The sequence below is a fragment of the Prionailurus bengalensis genome, chromosome X (assembly GCF_016509475.1).
Source record: "Prionailurus bengalensis isolate Pbe53 chromosome X, Fcat_Pben_1.1_paternal_pri, whole genome shotgun sequence".
Taxonomy (NCBI): Eukaryota; Metazoa; Chordata; class Mammalia; order Carnivora; family Felidae; genus Prionailurus; species Prionailurus bengalensis.
The window spans coordinates 53,793,371-53,809,859 of NC_057361.1; the positions used below are offsets into that span (position 1 = coordinate 53,793,371).

At 37.8% G+C, this 16,489-nt stretch overlaps 1 protein-coding gene across 1 annotated transcript in view; it reads left to right on the forward strand.

Moving 5' to 3' along the window:
• Positions 1–16,489, forward strand: part of HEPH (hephaestin) — an 82,702-nt gene that overhangs the window by 20,905 nt on the left and 45,308 nt on the right. The window contains exons 9-11 of the mRNA XM_043570332.1: positions 1,547–1,758; positions 8,628–8,778; positions 11,169–11,381. Coding sequence (XP_043426267.1) covers positions 1,547–1,758; positions 8,628–8,778; positions 11,169–11,381 — 576 coding nt within the window. The remainder of the gene's footprint in view (positions 1–1,546; positions 1,759–8,627; positions 8,779–11,168; positions 11,382–16,489) is intronic.

The window sequence follows — 16,489 nt, forward strand, 5'->3', positions numbered from 1 at the left end:
AATTTTAGCCGCTCTGACAGGTGTGAAATGGTATCTCTTTATGACTTTAATTTGTATGTCCCTGATGATGAGTGATATTGAGCATCTTTTCATGTGTCTGTTAGGCATCTGGATGTCTTCTTTGGAAAAGTGTCTATTCATGTCTTCTGTCCATTTCTTCACTGGATTATTTGTTTATTGAGTATGGAGTTTGATAAATTATTTATGGATTTTGGGTGCTAACCCTTTTTCTGATATATCATTTGCAAAATCTTTTCCCATTCTGTTGGTTGCTTTTTAGTTTTGTTTATTGTTCCCTTGCTATGCAGAAGACTTTTATCTTGATGAGGTTCCAATAGTTCATTTTATTTCTCTTGTCTCTGGAGACATGTCTAGGAAGAATTTCCTGTGGCCATGGTCAAAGAAGTTGCTGCCTGTTTTCTTCTGTAGGGCTTTGATGGTTTAATGTCTCACATTTAGGTCTTTCATCCATTTTGAATTTATTTTTGTGTATGCTGTAGGAAAGTGTTCCAGGTTCATTCTTTTGCATGTCGCTGTCCAGTTTTCCCAACACTATTTCCTGAAGATTCTGTCTTTTTTCCATTGGATACTCTTTTCTGCTTTGTCAAAGATTAGTTAGCCATAGATTTGTCATTCCATTTCTGGGTTCTCTGTTATGATCCACTGATCTACATGTCTGCTTTTGTGCCAGTCCCATACTGTCTTAATTAATACAGCCTTGTAATGAAGCTTGAAGTCTGGAATTGTGATGCTTCCAGTTGTGGTTTCCTTTTTCAACATTACTTTGGGTATTTGGGATCTTTTCTGGTTCCATACAAATTTTAAGACTGTTTGTTCTAGCTCTGTAAATAATGCTAATGTTATTTTGATAGCAATTGTATTGAATGTGTAGATTGATTTGGGTAGTATCAACATTTTAGCAATATTTATTCTTCCAACCCATGAGGATGGAATGTTTTTCCATTTGTTTGTGTCTTCTTCAATTTTATTCATAAATTTTCTATGGTTTTCAGCATACAGAAATCAAACTTTCATTCTTCATAGATGGCGTGACACTTACATGGAAAATTTGAAAGACTCAACAAAAAAACTGCTAGAACTGATACGTGAGTTCAGCAAAGACACAGGATGTAAAATCAACCTACATAAATTGGTTGCATTTCTATACACCAATAATGAAACAGCAGAAAGAAATCAAGGAATTGATCTCATTTACAATTGCACCAAAAAACAAAAGACACCTAGGAATAAACCTAACCAAAGAGGCCAAATAAGTTTTAAAGGCCCTTTTAATCCTTCAGTCCTATGAGTTTAGAAAACTGTAACTTGGCAAAGTTTAAATTTCCCCAGTTTGCATAACAACCATTAACAGAACCAGAAACTAACTTTGGTCTCTTCACTCCTACCAAGGATTCTTTTTAATATTCTATATTGTACATTGCTGCTGCTCAAAAATACCTTGTGGTTTATAATATTAACCACACTCTTTGGAGCTGTTGATTCTCACTGTAGCAAATATGATAATTAGTCATATTTTTCCCTGCAGGCTCATCCAACCTTGGCTTGGTGGCCAAGCCCTTTGAGAAAGTAACATATCGCTGGACAGTCCCCTCTCACGCTGGCCCTGCTGCTCAGGATCCTGCCTGTCTCACCTGGATGTACTTCTCTGCTGCAGATCCCATAAGAGATACGAATTCCGGTCTGGTGGGGCCCCTATTGGTGTGCAAGGCTGGTGCCTTGAATGCAGATGGTAAACAGGTATTGCCAAGGTTTATGGATGGAAAGCCTGCTGGGAAGAAGACAAGGCTATGTTGTTAAATAGGAGTTAAAAATGGAATGTGTTCTAGAGATAAGGGAATGGAAAAAATAACCAAGCTATTTAATCAGAAATGGATACTTGGTGACCTCATGCTATTTTGCATGGTATTCTTTCATTCACAAATATCTTTCTTAGTTTCTATTCCTTTCTATTCTTTATCCTCTCATCACCTCCTCATTTTTTAAACCTCTCCTTCCTCTAAACCTTGATCTTAATTTTTTAAATAGTTTTTTTCTAATTTTTAAATGTAAATTAAAGTTAATTAACACATGCTGTTGTCATGGATTTGGGAATAGAGCCCAGGGATTCAACTCTAAATATGATACCCAGTGCTCATCCCAAGTGCCTTTATTAATGCCCATCACCCACTTAACCCATTCTCCCACCCACTTCCCCTCCAGCAACCTGCAGTTTTTTCTCTGTATTTAAGAGTCTCTTATGGTTTGCCTCCCTCTCTTTTTTTGTCTTATTTTTCCTTCCCTTCCCCTATGTTCATCTGTCATGTTTCTCAAATTCAACATATGAGTGAAATCATATGATATTCATCTTTCTCTGACTGACTTATTTCAGTTAGTATTACGTTCTAATTCCATCCACGTTATTGCAAATGGCAAGATTTCATGCTTTTTCATTGCCAAGTAATATTCCATTGTTTATATAAACCACATCTTCTTTTTTTTTATTCTTATGCATATATTTTATTTATTTTTTTTTATGAAATTTATTGTCAAATTGGTTTCCATACAACACCCAGTGCTCATCCCAAAAGGTGCCCTCCTCAATACCCATCACCCACCCTCTCCTCCCTCCCATGCCCCATCAACCCTCAGTTTGTTCTCAGTTTTTAACAGTCTCTTATGCTTTGGCTCTCTCCCATTCTAACCTCTTTTTTTTTTTATTCCTCCCCTCCCCCATGGGTTCCTGTTCAGTTTCTCAGGATCCACATAAGAGTGAAAACATACGGTATCTGTCTTTCTCTGTATGGCTTATTTCACTTAGCATCACACTCTCCAGTTCCATCCACGTGGCTACAAAAGGCCATATTTCATTTTTTCTCATTGCCACGTAATATTCCATTGTGTATATAAACCACAATTTCTTTATCCATTCATCAGTTGCTGGGCATTTAGGCTCTTTCCATCATTTGGCTATTGTTGAGAGTGCTGCTATGAACATTGGGGTACAAGTGGCCCTATGCATCAGTACTCCTGTATCCCTTGGATAAATTCCTAGCAGTGCTATTGCTGGGTCATAGGGTAAGTCTATTTTTAATTTTCTGAGGAACCTCCACACTGCTTTCCAGAGCGGCTGCACCAATTTGCATTCCCACCAACAGTGCAAGAGGGTTCCCGTTTCTCCACATCCTCTCCAGCATCTATAGTCTCCTGATTTGTTCATTTTGGCCACTCTGACTGGCGTGAGGTGATACCTGAGTGTGGTTTTGATTTGTATTTCCCTGATAAGGAGCGACGCTGAACATCTTTTCATGTGCCTGTTGGCCATCCGGATGTCTTCTTTAGAGAAGTGTCTATTCATGTTTTCTGCCCATTTCTTCACTGGGTTATTTGTTTTTCGGGTGTGGAGTTTGGTGAGCTCTTTATAGATTTTGGATACTAGCCCTTTGTCCGATATGTCATTTGCGAATATCTTTTCCCATTCCGTTGGTTGCCTTTTAGTTTTGTTGGTTGTTTCCTTTGCTGTGCATAAGCTTTTGATCTTCATAAGGTCCCAGTAATTCACTTTTGCTTTTAATTCCCTTGCCTTTGGGGATGTGTCGAGTAAGAGATTGCTACGGCTGAGGTCAGAGAGGTCTTTTCCTGCTTTCTCCTCTAAGGTTTTGATGGTTTCCTGTCTCACATTTAGGTCCTTTATCCATTTTGAGTTTATTTTTGTGAATGGTGTCAGAAAGTGGTCTAGTTTCAGCCTTCTGCATGTTGCTGTCCAGTTCTCCCAGCACCATTTGTTAAAGAGGCTGTCTTTTTTCCATTGGATGTTCTTTCCTGCTTTGTCAAAGATGAGTTGGCCATACGTTTGTGGGTCTAGTTCTGGGGTTTCTATTCTATTCCATTGGTCTATGTGTCTGTTTTGGTGCCAATACCATGCTGTCTTGATGATGACAGCTTTGTAGTAGAGGCTAAAGTCTGGGATTGTGATGTCTCCTGCTTTGGTCTTCTTCTTCAAAATTCCTTTGGCTATTCGGGGCCTTTTGTGGTTCCATATGAATTTTAGAATTGCTTGTTCTAGTTTCGAGAAGAATGCTGGTGCAATTTTGATTGGGATTGCATTGAATGTGTAGATAGCTTTGGGTAGTATTGACATTTTGACAATATTTATTTTTCCAATCCATGAGCAGGGAATGTCTTTCCATTTCTTTAAATCTTCTTCAATTTCCTTCATAAGCTTTCTATAGTTTTCAGCATACAGATCCTTTACATCTTTGGTTAGATTTATTCCTAGGTATTTTATGCTTCTTGGTGCCATTGTGAATGGGATCAGTTTCTTTATTTGTCTTTCTGTTGCTTCATTGTTAGTGTATAATAATGCAACTGATTTCTGTACATTGATTTTGTATCCTGCAACTTTGCTGAATTCATGTATCAGTTCTAGCAGACTTTTGGTGGAGTCTATCGGATTTTCCATGTATAATATCATGTCATCTGCAAAAAGCGAAAGCTTGACTTCCTCTTTGCCAATTTTGATGCCTTTGATTTCCTTTTGTTGTCTGATTGCTGATGCTAGAACTTCCAGCACTATGTTAAACAGCAGCGGTGAGAGTGGGCATCCTTGTCGTGTTCCTGATCTCAGGGAAAAAGCTCTCAGTTTTTCCCCGTTGAGGATGATGTTAGTTGTGGGCTTTTCATAAATGGCTTTTATGATCCTTAAGTATGTTCCTTCCATCCCGACTTTCTCAAGGGTTTTTATTAAGAAAGAGTGCTGGATTTTGTCGAAGGCCTTTTCTGCATCGATTGACAGGATCATATGGTTCTTCTCTTTTTTTTTGTTAATGTGATGTATCACGTTGATTGATTTGCGAATGTTGAACCAGCCCTGCATCCCAGGAATGAATCCCACTTGATCATGGTGAATAATTCTTTTTATATGCTGTTGAATTCGATTTGCTAGTATCTTATTGAGAATTTTTGCATCCATATTCATCAGGGATATTGGCCTGTAGTTCTCTTTTTTTTACTGGGTCTCTGTCTGGTTTAGGAATCAAAGTAATACTGGCTTCATAGAATGAGTCTGGAAGTTTTCCTTCCCTTTCTATTTCTTGGAATAGCTTGAGAAGGATAGGTATTATCTCTGCTTTAAACGTCTGGTAGAACTCCCCTGGGAAGCCATCTGGTCCTGGACTCTTATTTGTTGGGAGATTTTTGATAACCGATTCAATTTCTTCACTGGTTATGAGTCTGTTCAAGCTTTCTATTTCCTCCTGATTGAGTTTTGGAAGCGTGTGGGTGTTCAGGAATTTGTCCATTTCTTCCAGGTTGTCCAATTTGTTGGCATATAATTTTTCATAGTATTCCCTGATAATTGTTTGTATCTCTGAGGGATTGGTTGTAATAATTCCATTTTCATTCATGATTTTATCTATTTGGGTCATCTCCCTTTTCTTTTTGAGAAGCCTGGCTAGAGGTTTGTCAATTTTGTTTATTTTTTCAAAAAACCAACTCTTGGTTTCGTTGATCTGCTCTACAGTTTTTTTAGTTTCTATATTGTTTATTTCTGCTCTGATCTTTATTATTTCTCTTCTTCTGCTGGGCTTAGGCTGCCTTTGCTGTTCTGCTTCTAGTTCCTTTAGGTGTGCTGTTAGATTTTGTATTTGGGATTTTTCTTGTTTCTTGAGATAGGCCTGGATTGCAATGTATTTTCCTCTCAGGACTGCCTTGCTGCGTCCCAAAGCGTTTGGATTGTTGTATTTTCATTTTCGTTTGTTTCCATATATTTTTTAATTTCTTCTCTAATTGTCTGGTTGACCCACTCATTCGTTAGTAGGGTGTTCTTTAACCTCCATGCTTTTGGAGGTTTTCCAGACTTTTTTCTGTGGTTGATTTCAAGCTTCATAGCATTGTGGTCTGAAAGTAAGCATGGTATAATTTCAATTCTTGTAAACTTATGAAGGGCTGTTTTGTGACCCAGTATATGATCTATCTTGGAGAATGTTCCATGTGCACTCGAGAAGAAAGTATATTCTGTTGCTTTGGGATGCAGAGTTCTCAATATATCTGTCAAGTCCATCTGATCCAATTTGTCATTCAGGGCCCTTGTTTCTTTATTGACCGTGTGTCTAGATGATCTATCCATTTCTGTAAGTGGTGTATTAAACTCCCCTGCAATTACCACATTCTTATCAATAAGGTTACTTGTGTTTATTAGTAATTGTTTTATATATTTGGGGGCTCCGGTATTCGGTGCATAGACATTTATAATTGTTAGCTCTTCCTGATGGATAGACCCTGTAACTATTATATAATGTCCTTCTTCATCTCTTGTTACAGCCTTTAATTTAAAGTCTCGTTTGTCTGATATAAGTATGGCTACTCCAGCTTTCTTTTGGCTTCCAGTCGCATGATAAATAGTTTTCCATCCCCTCACTCTCAATCTAAAGGTGTCCTCAGGTCTAAAATGAGTCTCTTGTAGACAGCAAATAGATGGGTCTTGTTTTTTTATCCATTCTGATACCGTATGTCTTTTGGTTGGCACATTTAATCCATTTACATTCAGTGTTATTATAGAAAGATACAGGTTTAGAGTCATTGTGATGTCTGTATGTTTTATGCTTGTAGTGATGTCTCTGGGACTTTGTCTCACAGGGTCCCCCTTAGGATCTCTTGTAGGGCTGGTTTAGTGGTGACAAATTCCTTCAGTTTTTGTTTGTTTGGGAAGACCTTTATCTCTCCTTCTATTCTAAATGACAGACTTGCTGGATAGAGGATTCTTGGCTGCATATTTTTTCTGTCTAGCACCCTGAAAATCTCGTGCCAATTCTTTCTGGCCTGTTTATCCATTTATATCAGTTGATGGACATTTGGGCTATTTCCATAAATGGCTATTGTTGATAGCATATAAACTTTAGGGTGCATATGCCTCTTCAAATTTGCATTTTTGTATCCTTTGGATAAATATCTAGTAGTGCAATGGCTGGGTCATAGCGTAGTTCTATTTTTAATTTTTTGAGGAACCTTCATACCGTTTTCCAGAGTGGCTGCACCAGTTTGCATTCCCATCAACAGTCCAAAAGTGTTCCCCTTTCTCTGCATCTTCACCAACATCTGCTATTTCCTGAGTTGTTAATTTTAGCCACTCTGACAGGTGTGAGATGGTATCTCTTTGTGATTTTGATTTGTGTGTCCCTGATGAAGAGTAATGTTGAGCATCTTTTCATGTGTCTGTTAGGCATCTGGATGTCTTCTTTGGAAACGTGTCCATTCATGTCTTCTGCCCATTTCTTAACTGTGTTATTTGTGTTTAGGGTGTTGAGTTTTGTAAGTTCTTTATAGATTTTGGATACTAACTCTTTTTCTGATATCATTTGCAAATATCTTCTCCCATTACATGTGTTGCCTTTCTTGTTTTGTTTCCTTCACTGTGCAGGGTTTTTTTTGTTTGTTTTTTGTTTTTTGTTTTTTGTTTTTTGTTTGTTTGTTTGTTTTATCTTGATTAGGTCCCAATAGTCCATTTTTACTTCTCTTGCCTTTGGAGACATGTCTAGTAAGAAGTTGTGGCTGAGGTTAAAAAGGTTGCTGTCTGTGTTCTCCTGTAGGATTTTGATGGTTTCCTGTCTCACATTCAGGTCTTGTAACCATTTTGAATTTATTGTTGTGTATGATGTAAGAAAGTGTGCAATTTCATGCTTCTGCGTGTCACTATCCAGTGTGATCCTAATTCCTAAATGTATTTTAATATTTGTTTGTGTTCTTTTATTTCCATCTCACCATTTCTAGCTGTATAACCTTGGGCAAGTTACTTAACCTCCCATTGCCTCAGCTTCTATATCTGTAGTAAAGGTTAACAATAAAGTCAGTATCTTGGGTTTTTGCAAGGATTAATTAAAATAATCCATGTGAAGTTTCTTTATCACAGTATCTGATATATAATAAGCACTCAGTAAATGTTAGAAGTAATAATAATAGTGATGATGGTGATAATGATCATCATCATCATAATAATGATAATAGTACATTAATAATAATTATATACCCTTTTCTCTTATTTTCTTCAGAGTCTTCTCTTGATCTCCAAGCCACCTTTCCCCGGGTGACTCTATGCTCTCTTCTATCACTCTTTATTTCTCCATAATCCCCATCTTGTGCTTCTTCATGTCCACTTTCATATATTCCTCCCCTCCAGTCTCGTCACTTTATTTTATTTTGACCTCTTTCACCCACCTTCAGTTTGAAATTACCAGAGGAGGGGCGCCTGGGTGGCTCAGTTGGTTGAGCATCCAACTTCAACTCATGTCATGATCTCACCGTTTGTGGGTTTTAGCCCTGCGTCTGGCTCTGTGATGACAACTTGGAGCCTGGACTCTGTTTCAGATTCTGTGTCTCCCTCTCTCTCTGCCCCTTCCCCTCTTTCATTCTGTCTCTTTCTCTTTCAAAAATAAACAAACATTTAGAAAATTGAAATTTCCAAATGAAAAACTGTGTAGCAACAACTACAACCCTAAGCAGGAGGAATGGGCATCACTCTGTATCTCAAAAAATAAATAGGAAAAATCGGGGTTTCTTAGGTCTAGAGCTGCACAACTCACAAATGTTGAAACCATTGTCATTTTTTTCCTATGTTCTCTACCATGGACCTACAGAAAGGGGTGGATAAGGAATTTTTTCTCCTTTTTACTGTGTTGGATGAGAACAAGAGCTGGTACAGCAATGCCAATCAAGCAACTGCTATGTTGGATTCCCGACTGCTCTCAGAGGATGTCAAAGGCTTCCAAGACTCCAATCGGATGCATGGTATGGAGAGTTTTTCCCCTGAGCTACAATTGAGAGGTTACAAGTAAAAACCTAACCTAAACGTAATCATGTCCCATCTGTGAAAGCACTGATCCCATGGTCAGCTCTACCCAAAATATGAGCTAGATTGAATAATTCAATCTAAGACAACAGATCTTATATTTTGTGCCTTCTTGGGCTCTATCTTGTGTTACAAAGTATGGGGGGCATTGGAAAAAGGTGCTATGAAATAAGAATTGCAAACAAGGCATCCACCAGAGAGTGAAGAGAGTAAGCTGGGATGATACCCATCCAGTCTTACCTCTTTCTGTTATTGACCACTATCCTTACTCCCCAACTCCATATTCCTGCCAAACAGGACTATTTTTCTCTATATAGACATACCTTGTACTTTTCTGACTTCATGCTTTTACAATGCTTTGCCCTCCAGTTGAAGCGCCTTTCCTTGTACTTTTTCCTTTAGCTTGTGGAAATTCTTTCCATTCCCTAAGGTCTTACTCAAAAGCGACTTAATCCATGTAACCATTTTTAGCACCCAATCCCAGGATAATGACACCCTCTTCTGAACCACTATTCAATTTGATCAGACTATTTTAATAGCATGTTCTATATAGTAATTTGTTACATGGCTTTTGACTTCTGCTAGAGTGTACTTTCCTGAAAGGTGGGTATTGTTTGCTGCTCTCTGTATAGTCTACATTTTCTAATACACAGTAAATGTTTAATGAACAAGTGAACTACCAAATTAATGGGTAGGTATGTAAGTGGGTGAGTGAGTAAATGTGAAGACATGGTCCCAGTTTGCAAAGAGCTCCCAACATTTTGCAATGAAATAAGACTAATAACACACATGAAATAATTATAGAACAATACAAGATCAATTATAATGAAGTGCTAAATTATGTGAAACAGCTCTCAAATGACATGGAGTTCATAGGAGAACGTTAATGAGGAACAATCCAATTGAGGGATTCCTGGGAGAAGGGAGTGCTGGAGCTGGTTTTGGAAGCTAAATAGGTTTGCGATTATACATTACAGGCAATGGAAGCAGAATCAGGAGATTAGCAACATTCTCATCAGCATTTTGAAGAATTGCCAAGTAGGATTACTCATTAAAGGTGATTCCAGTGGATGTGAGGACATTAAAAGGGGGTCAGATTTAAGCAGACCTCCCTATATTTTCAAAAGGAGTGTGAAGAAAGGGAGGGAGTCATGAATGACTGTGTTGTCTTTTGACTGTCTCTTTGGTTCTCATAACCAGTTATATCAGCTGGAAAAAGTAAACAAGTCCTGTGAACCAAGTTCATTTCAGTTTGACTTTATGAAGCACGTGAGTAGTACCAGACAATATGCCAGGTGCTTGGGCAGTCACACAAATATAGAAAAATGTGCTTGCTTCCAGGTCAATCTAGTGTGGGAGATACATTTGTAAGTAAATCATTGGACTCTGTGATAAGTGATATGGAAGAATTTTGTAGGGGGGGAAATTTCATGGAAATGAGAGAGAAGGAGAGAGAGAGAGGCACACACAGAGAGACATGGTGGGGGGGAGAGAGAAGTAGCCCTGCTTCACAGGGGAGTTGACATTTGAGCTGAGGTATAATGGATGAGTAGCAGTTTGCTGTAGAGAAACTAGAGGAAAATGTTATTCCAGGCAGAGGGAATAGCATGTGAAAACTCAACATGTGTTTATAAACACCTAGCATCTTTAAGGCTACAGAAGGATACAGAGACAAATAGAGCTCACAGGAATAGTGTGTTTCTCTGTGTGAGATAGGGTAGGAGGATAGACTGAAGGCAAGGGTACCAGGGAGAGGGTTTTTTCAGGAGTTCAGGCCAGAAATTATGAGAGCAAGATACTAGGCCATAGCAGTGAAGTAAAGAAAAAGAGACAGATTGAAAGATGAATATGGAAACTTGAGGAAACCCCAATACTTTCAGGAGGGATGGAGAACAAGAACAAGATGAAAGAGAAACAATCAGAGAGGTTGTAAGAAAACCAGGAAAGTGTGGCGTCACAGAAGCCAACGGAGGAGAGTTTCAAAAGAGTGGGAATAGTAGACGCTGGTATCTGTGTGTGTGTGTGTGTGTGTGTGTGTGTGTGAAAGAGTTGTGGTAGTGGAAAGAATTTCAGTTTTGCAAGAACGTGAAGTGTGATATAAGAGTTACAGGGGGTGAGTTCAGAAAGGACAGCTGGGCCCTTATCTCAAGGAGGCAGATCTTCATAAGTAGAACTAAAGTGGCTTAGGGAAGAAGGCAGAGAAGTTGAGGATGAATCCAACATTTCAAATTGTGGGAAACCATAGTACAGAACTGATGCTATGCTCCTGGCCAGTGCTTGAAGAATCTGTTCTCATCTTCCTGTTTTGTGTTGTGTTTTTGTTTTCCAGCCATTAATGGGTTTCTGTTCTCTAACCTGCCCAGGCTGGACATGTGCAAGGGTGACACAGTGGCCTGGCACCTGCTTGGCTTGGGCACAGAGACTGATGTGCATGGGGTCGTGTTCCAGGGCAACACTGTGCAGCTTCAGGGCATGAGGAAGAGTGCAGCCATGCTCTTTCCTCATACCTTTGTTATGGCCATCATGCAGCCTGAAAACCCTGGTAAGTGACTCAACAGCTGTCCCTAGGCTGAGAGGCTCTGTTGGGTATGGTGCTGGGTGAGGGGGGAAGGTGAAGATAAAAGAGGACAAGTTAAGGGTTCATGGGAAGTTTTCAAAACACTCTTATCTCCTCTCTCCTTAATGTGCACTCTGTTCTGGTTATTTGGATTTTTTCTTAGCTGTAGGCAAAAAGTAAAGAGCTAAGGAAGTTCTTTTCTGGAACAACAGGAAAGAAATATGGATACTGCCCAACAACAGGGCAATTCTTATATGGGTAGAGGGTGGACTTAACTGTGTAGTCCCATAGCTATATAGAGATTTTATAGCTAAAATCCTTGCATTGTGAGGGAGGTCCACAAGATGTACCTATCTTTAAAGTGCTTTTAACTCTGATATTCTATGAAGATTTGTGCAAACTTCTGGTGGGAGTGGGGTGGGGTGTGCTGTAACAAATTCAGCCCAGGAATCAGAACATAAAACCTTTTAGCCCAAGGTATTTAATTAATTTGCTATTTAATTGTGGTCTAACCAACCCCCACCCTGTGGCTGCATTTCATCATTCTTTTCTTTCTCTGTCCAGCCCCCTCACTTCCTCCCTCCGTTTCCTTTCCCATCCTCCCTTTTTCCTCCCTTTTTCCTTTCCTTTCTCTCCCTCCCTCTCTCTCCCATTGGTCATGCCCCTCCCCTTCCCTCTCTTTGTCTATCCCTTTCCCTCATTTCCATATCTTTCTTTCATAAAGAAAATTAGCTAGAATATTTCTTTTTTTAAATATGGAATTTATTGTCTAATTGGTTTCCATACAACACCCAGTCCTCATCCCAACAGGTGCCCTCCTCAATACCCATGACCCACACTCCCCTCTTTACCACCCCCCATCAACCCTCGGATTGTTCTTAGTTTTCAAGAGTATTTCTTTAGATTCCATCTATGTCTGACATTTTATAATGCAATAGTACTTTTTCTTTGCAGTTTGTAGTGTGTATTATTTTTTTAGGCAGTAGGTGGCAATAGCGTTTTCAGAAAAATTTGTGAATTCCATACAGTCTCCACTAAACTTTTATTTTAGTTCTGTAAATTCCATTACTGTTTGGAAAAAAAAATCCTCAACCAAACAAGTTTCCTTGACAATTTAATAATTTCCTTCTGGCACTACATTTGAAAAACATTTGACATAAAGCTGGTCTCCACAGACTTCTTGGAACTTCATTGATGGCCATCTACCTGGGGGATACTTTCTTGGTTAAGGAGAGATGGTGTTAGAAAATTAGAAACAATGGTTTATGGAGATGAAAAAAAACAACAGACACAAATGCTTGTAGTAAGGCCTAGGGTGGAAAACTTCTAAATGAAAAGACTTTCCAGGAAGGAAGGAAGGAAGGAAGGAAGAAATAAGGAAGGCAGGCAGAGAAGTCAAAGAAGCAAAAGGTGAAGGGGAAGAAAAAAGACCCTCCTCTCTATCCTTGATCCCAAAACCAAACCCTATGTTTACTCTCCTTCCTGCAAAATTAGCCAGGCTCCTCAGCCAAGTTTATATGTGTCCCTATGCTTACTCTTACTTTGGATAAATGAAATTATTTTTGTACCCACACAAAAGGAGTCCCAAGGAGGGTTGTTGTAGATGGTTTAAAAACATTATAATTGGTGATATGGGGGGAGAGGGAGTGAATGGGTTTATTAAAGACTTGAAAGGTTACTCTTGGTCCAATATCCCTTAAATATTAGCAAAAGCCCAGACTCTTCTTACCTTTGCATTTTACAGATCTTTCAAACTCTTTTTTCTTTATGAATAATTAATGAGTAATAAATTGTTGGAAGTGGTAGAACACTTTTGAGATAATCTCAATTTAGTTACTTTACTAATGAGAGGAAAGACAGAGACCTGGATGGAGGGGGTGATGATTTACTCAGGTTAAATACCTTGGCTTTTTTTTTTTCTTACTGTCTTGCCCTTTCCCTATCAAGTTCTATTAATTCTTACTCCTAGATGATCTCTTGAATCTGATGTTTCCTTCATTCTTTCCCTGAGGGCTTGATATCCAATGAAGATTGAGAGAGACCGTTGGGAGTAGCTCTCCAAACCCAAGACAAAAATACTGAGTTAATGGAAAAGCCAGCACTAGAATTTGGCTTTGGAATTCTAGAGGAAGGAGTAGCAATGGGGATTGGTAAAGATACATATGTAATTAAGTAACTTTGCAGATGCCTTAAAAACACCACCATGAATATTCAACATTTTGTGTACTGGAGGCTTACAGTTATGTTTAACAAACTAGAAAAACAAATCCCCAGAAAAAATGCAGCAAAAGGTTAAAAGTGTTTGATTCCTGTGGGTTTATTGGTGATTTTTAATCCTCTTTTATTTACTTTAAATTTAAATAAGGTTACATTTAATAAAAATGAACAATTGTATTTAAAATATTATCTTGCATACCTCATCTCTTCCAATACAACTAATGATACTGGAATTTTAATAGACAGGGAAACTGGAAGATAAAAATCTAGGGCTTGTAATGTCTTATTTCCACCCAATTCATGTTAGATTTCTCAGCAGCAAAGAGAAGAATTCATTATTTATTATTGCCCTGTCCTTCAGGGTGTCTTTCCTTTCCTTCATCATTGGAGCTTTCCTTATTCATCATTCCTCTATTCCCTCCTTTAAAATCTTGTTTTCTTTCCACTGCCCCTTTTTCCTGCCGTTTCTCATTTCTCCTCTTCCTCACCCATCTTCTTTGTTTTTCTTATCTTTTTTTTACTTCAAATATTTAATAATAAAAATTCTAATTATTATCTTTAAATAAAAATATTTAACAGTAAACAATATTCAACCACATGATTCATGTTAATAACAGATAATATCATATTGAAAAAATTACAGTTTAATATAGGAAACATTAACCATCAAATTCCTAGAGGATTTTGACCACAGGCCTTTTTTCTTAGTCCAAGCAATTCTTACTAGAAATGTCACTGAAGGCAAGGTAAACAAAAGCAAACATGAAGCATTGGGACCTAATCAAGATAAAAAGCTTCTGAACAGTGAAGGAATCTTAAAGGCAGCCTACAGAATGGGAGAAGATATTTGCAGGTGACATACATGATAAAGGGCTAGTGTCCAAAATCTATAAAGAACATATTAAACTCAAAACACACACACAAAATGTTCCAGCTAAGAAATGGGCAGAAGACATGAACATACATTTTTCCAAAGAAGACATCCAGATGGCTAACAGACACATGAAAAGATGCTCAGCATCACTCATCATCAGGGAAATGCAAATCAAAACCATGATTAGATATCACCTCACATCTGTCAGAATGGCTAAAATTAACAACTCAAGAAACAACAGCTATTGATGAGGATGTGAAGAGAGCGGAACCCTCTTGCACCATTGGTGGGAATGCAAACTGGTGCAGCCGTTCTGGAGAATAGTATGGAAGTTACTCAAAACATTAAAAATAGAACAACCCTATGACCAGGAATTGCAGTTAGGTATTTGCCCAAAGGATATAAAAGTACAGATCTGAAGGGTCACATGCACTCCAAATTTTAGAGCTGCATTGTTAACAATAGCCAAACTATGGAGAGAGCCCAAATGTCCATCGACTGATGAATGCATAAAGATGATATAAATATATATATATATATATTCTCTAGCTGACTTATTTCACTTAGCATGATACACTCTAGCTCCATAAACATTGTTGCAAATAGCAAGATATCACTATTGGTTGAGTAATATTCCAGTATATATTATATATAATATTATATATTATTTATTAAAATACATATTATATATGTATTACATATATATGTTATAATGCTATATATGGATATATCTTCTTTATTCAACAGTTGATGGACATTTGAGCTCTCTCCATCATTTGGCTATTATTGACAATGCTGCTGTAAACATCAGGGTGCATGTGACCCTTCAAATCTGTATTTTTGTATCTTTTGGGCAAATAGTGCAATTGCTGTGTCATAAGGTAGTTCTATTTTTAACTTTTTGACTAACTTCCATATTGTTTTCCAGAGTGATTGTGCCAGTGCATTCCCACCAATGGTGCAAGAGGGTTTCCCTTTCTCCACACCCTCACCAATATCTGTAGTTTCCTGTGTTGTTAATTTTAGCCATTCTGACAGGTGTGTGGTGCTATCTCATCGTGGTTTTGATTTGCATTTCCCTGATGATGAGTGATGATGAGTGATGTTGAGCATCTTTTCATGTGTCTGTTAGCCATCTGGATGTCTTCTTTGGAAAAATGTATGTTCATGTCTTCTACCCATTTTTAACTGGATTGTTTATTTTGTGGGGTTTTGAATTTGATAAGTTATTTATAAGATATTGGCTACTGACCCTTTATCAGACGTCATTTACAAATATCTTCTTCCATTCTGTAATCTGCCTTTTAGTTTTATTGTTTCCTTTCTTATGTCTTTTTATCTCTCATTTCTTATCTCTCTTCATTTGTTCATTCTTTTCTTCTTCTACTCCCAACTATTTTTATGTATATTACTTTCTGTCTCTTCTTTTTCTTTTTTTTCTTCCATTCTTTTTATCTCTCTTCTTTCTTCTTTTTTCTTTCTCTTTTTTACTTCCCTTCCCTTTATTTTCACCTTTTTTCAACTTTTCTTTCTTCCTTTGTTTTCCCCTCCTTTTTTGACTTTCCTTCTTTCCCATTACCTTCCCTTTTTATTCATTTTTCTTTCTTTCTCTTTTATTTATGTCTTTTCTTTCCCCTTCTTCCTGTTTTCTTCTTTATCCTTTTTCTTCCATTCTGTATATATCTTTTATTTCTCTATGTCTTCCTCTCTGTTTTTCCTTCATTTTTAGTCTTCACATCTTATTTTCCTTTTATTTTACAATTAAATTTTCACAAAACATGATTAATATGTTTTCTTCCACTTACTGGTCTAGATATAGGGATGTAAAGATGAATTAGGCAGCTCATAGTTATTGTGAAATGGAAATGATGACACCATTGTCCCAAGAACTATGGTAATACACAGCAAGCTATAACAAATTCTGTCTGACTTGTAGAGTAAAGCTTTCCTAGAGAATCAGGCCTTCAAACTGAGCATTTAAGTATGAGTAAACTGTCACCCA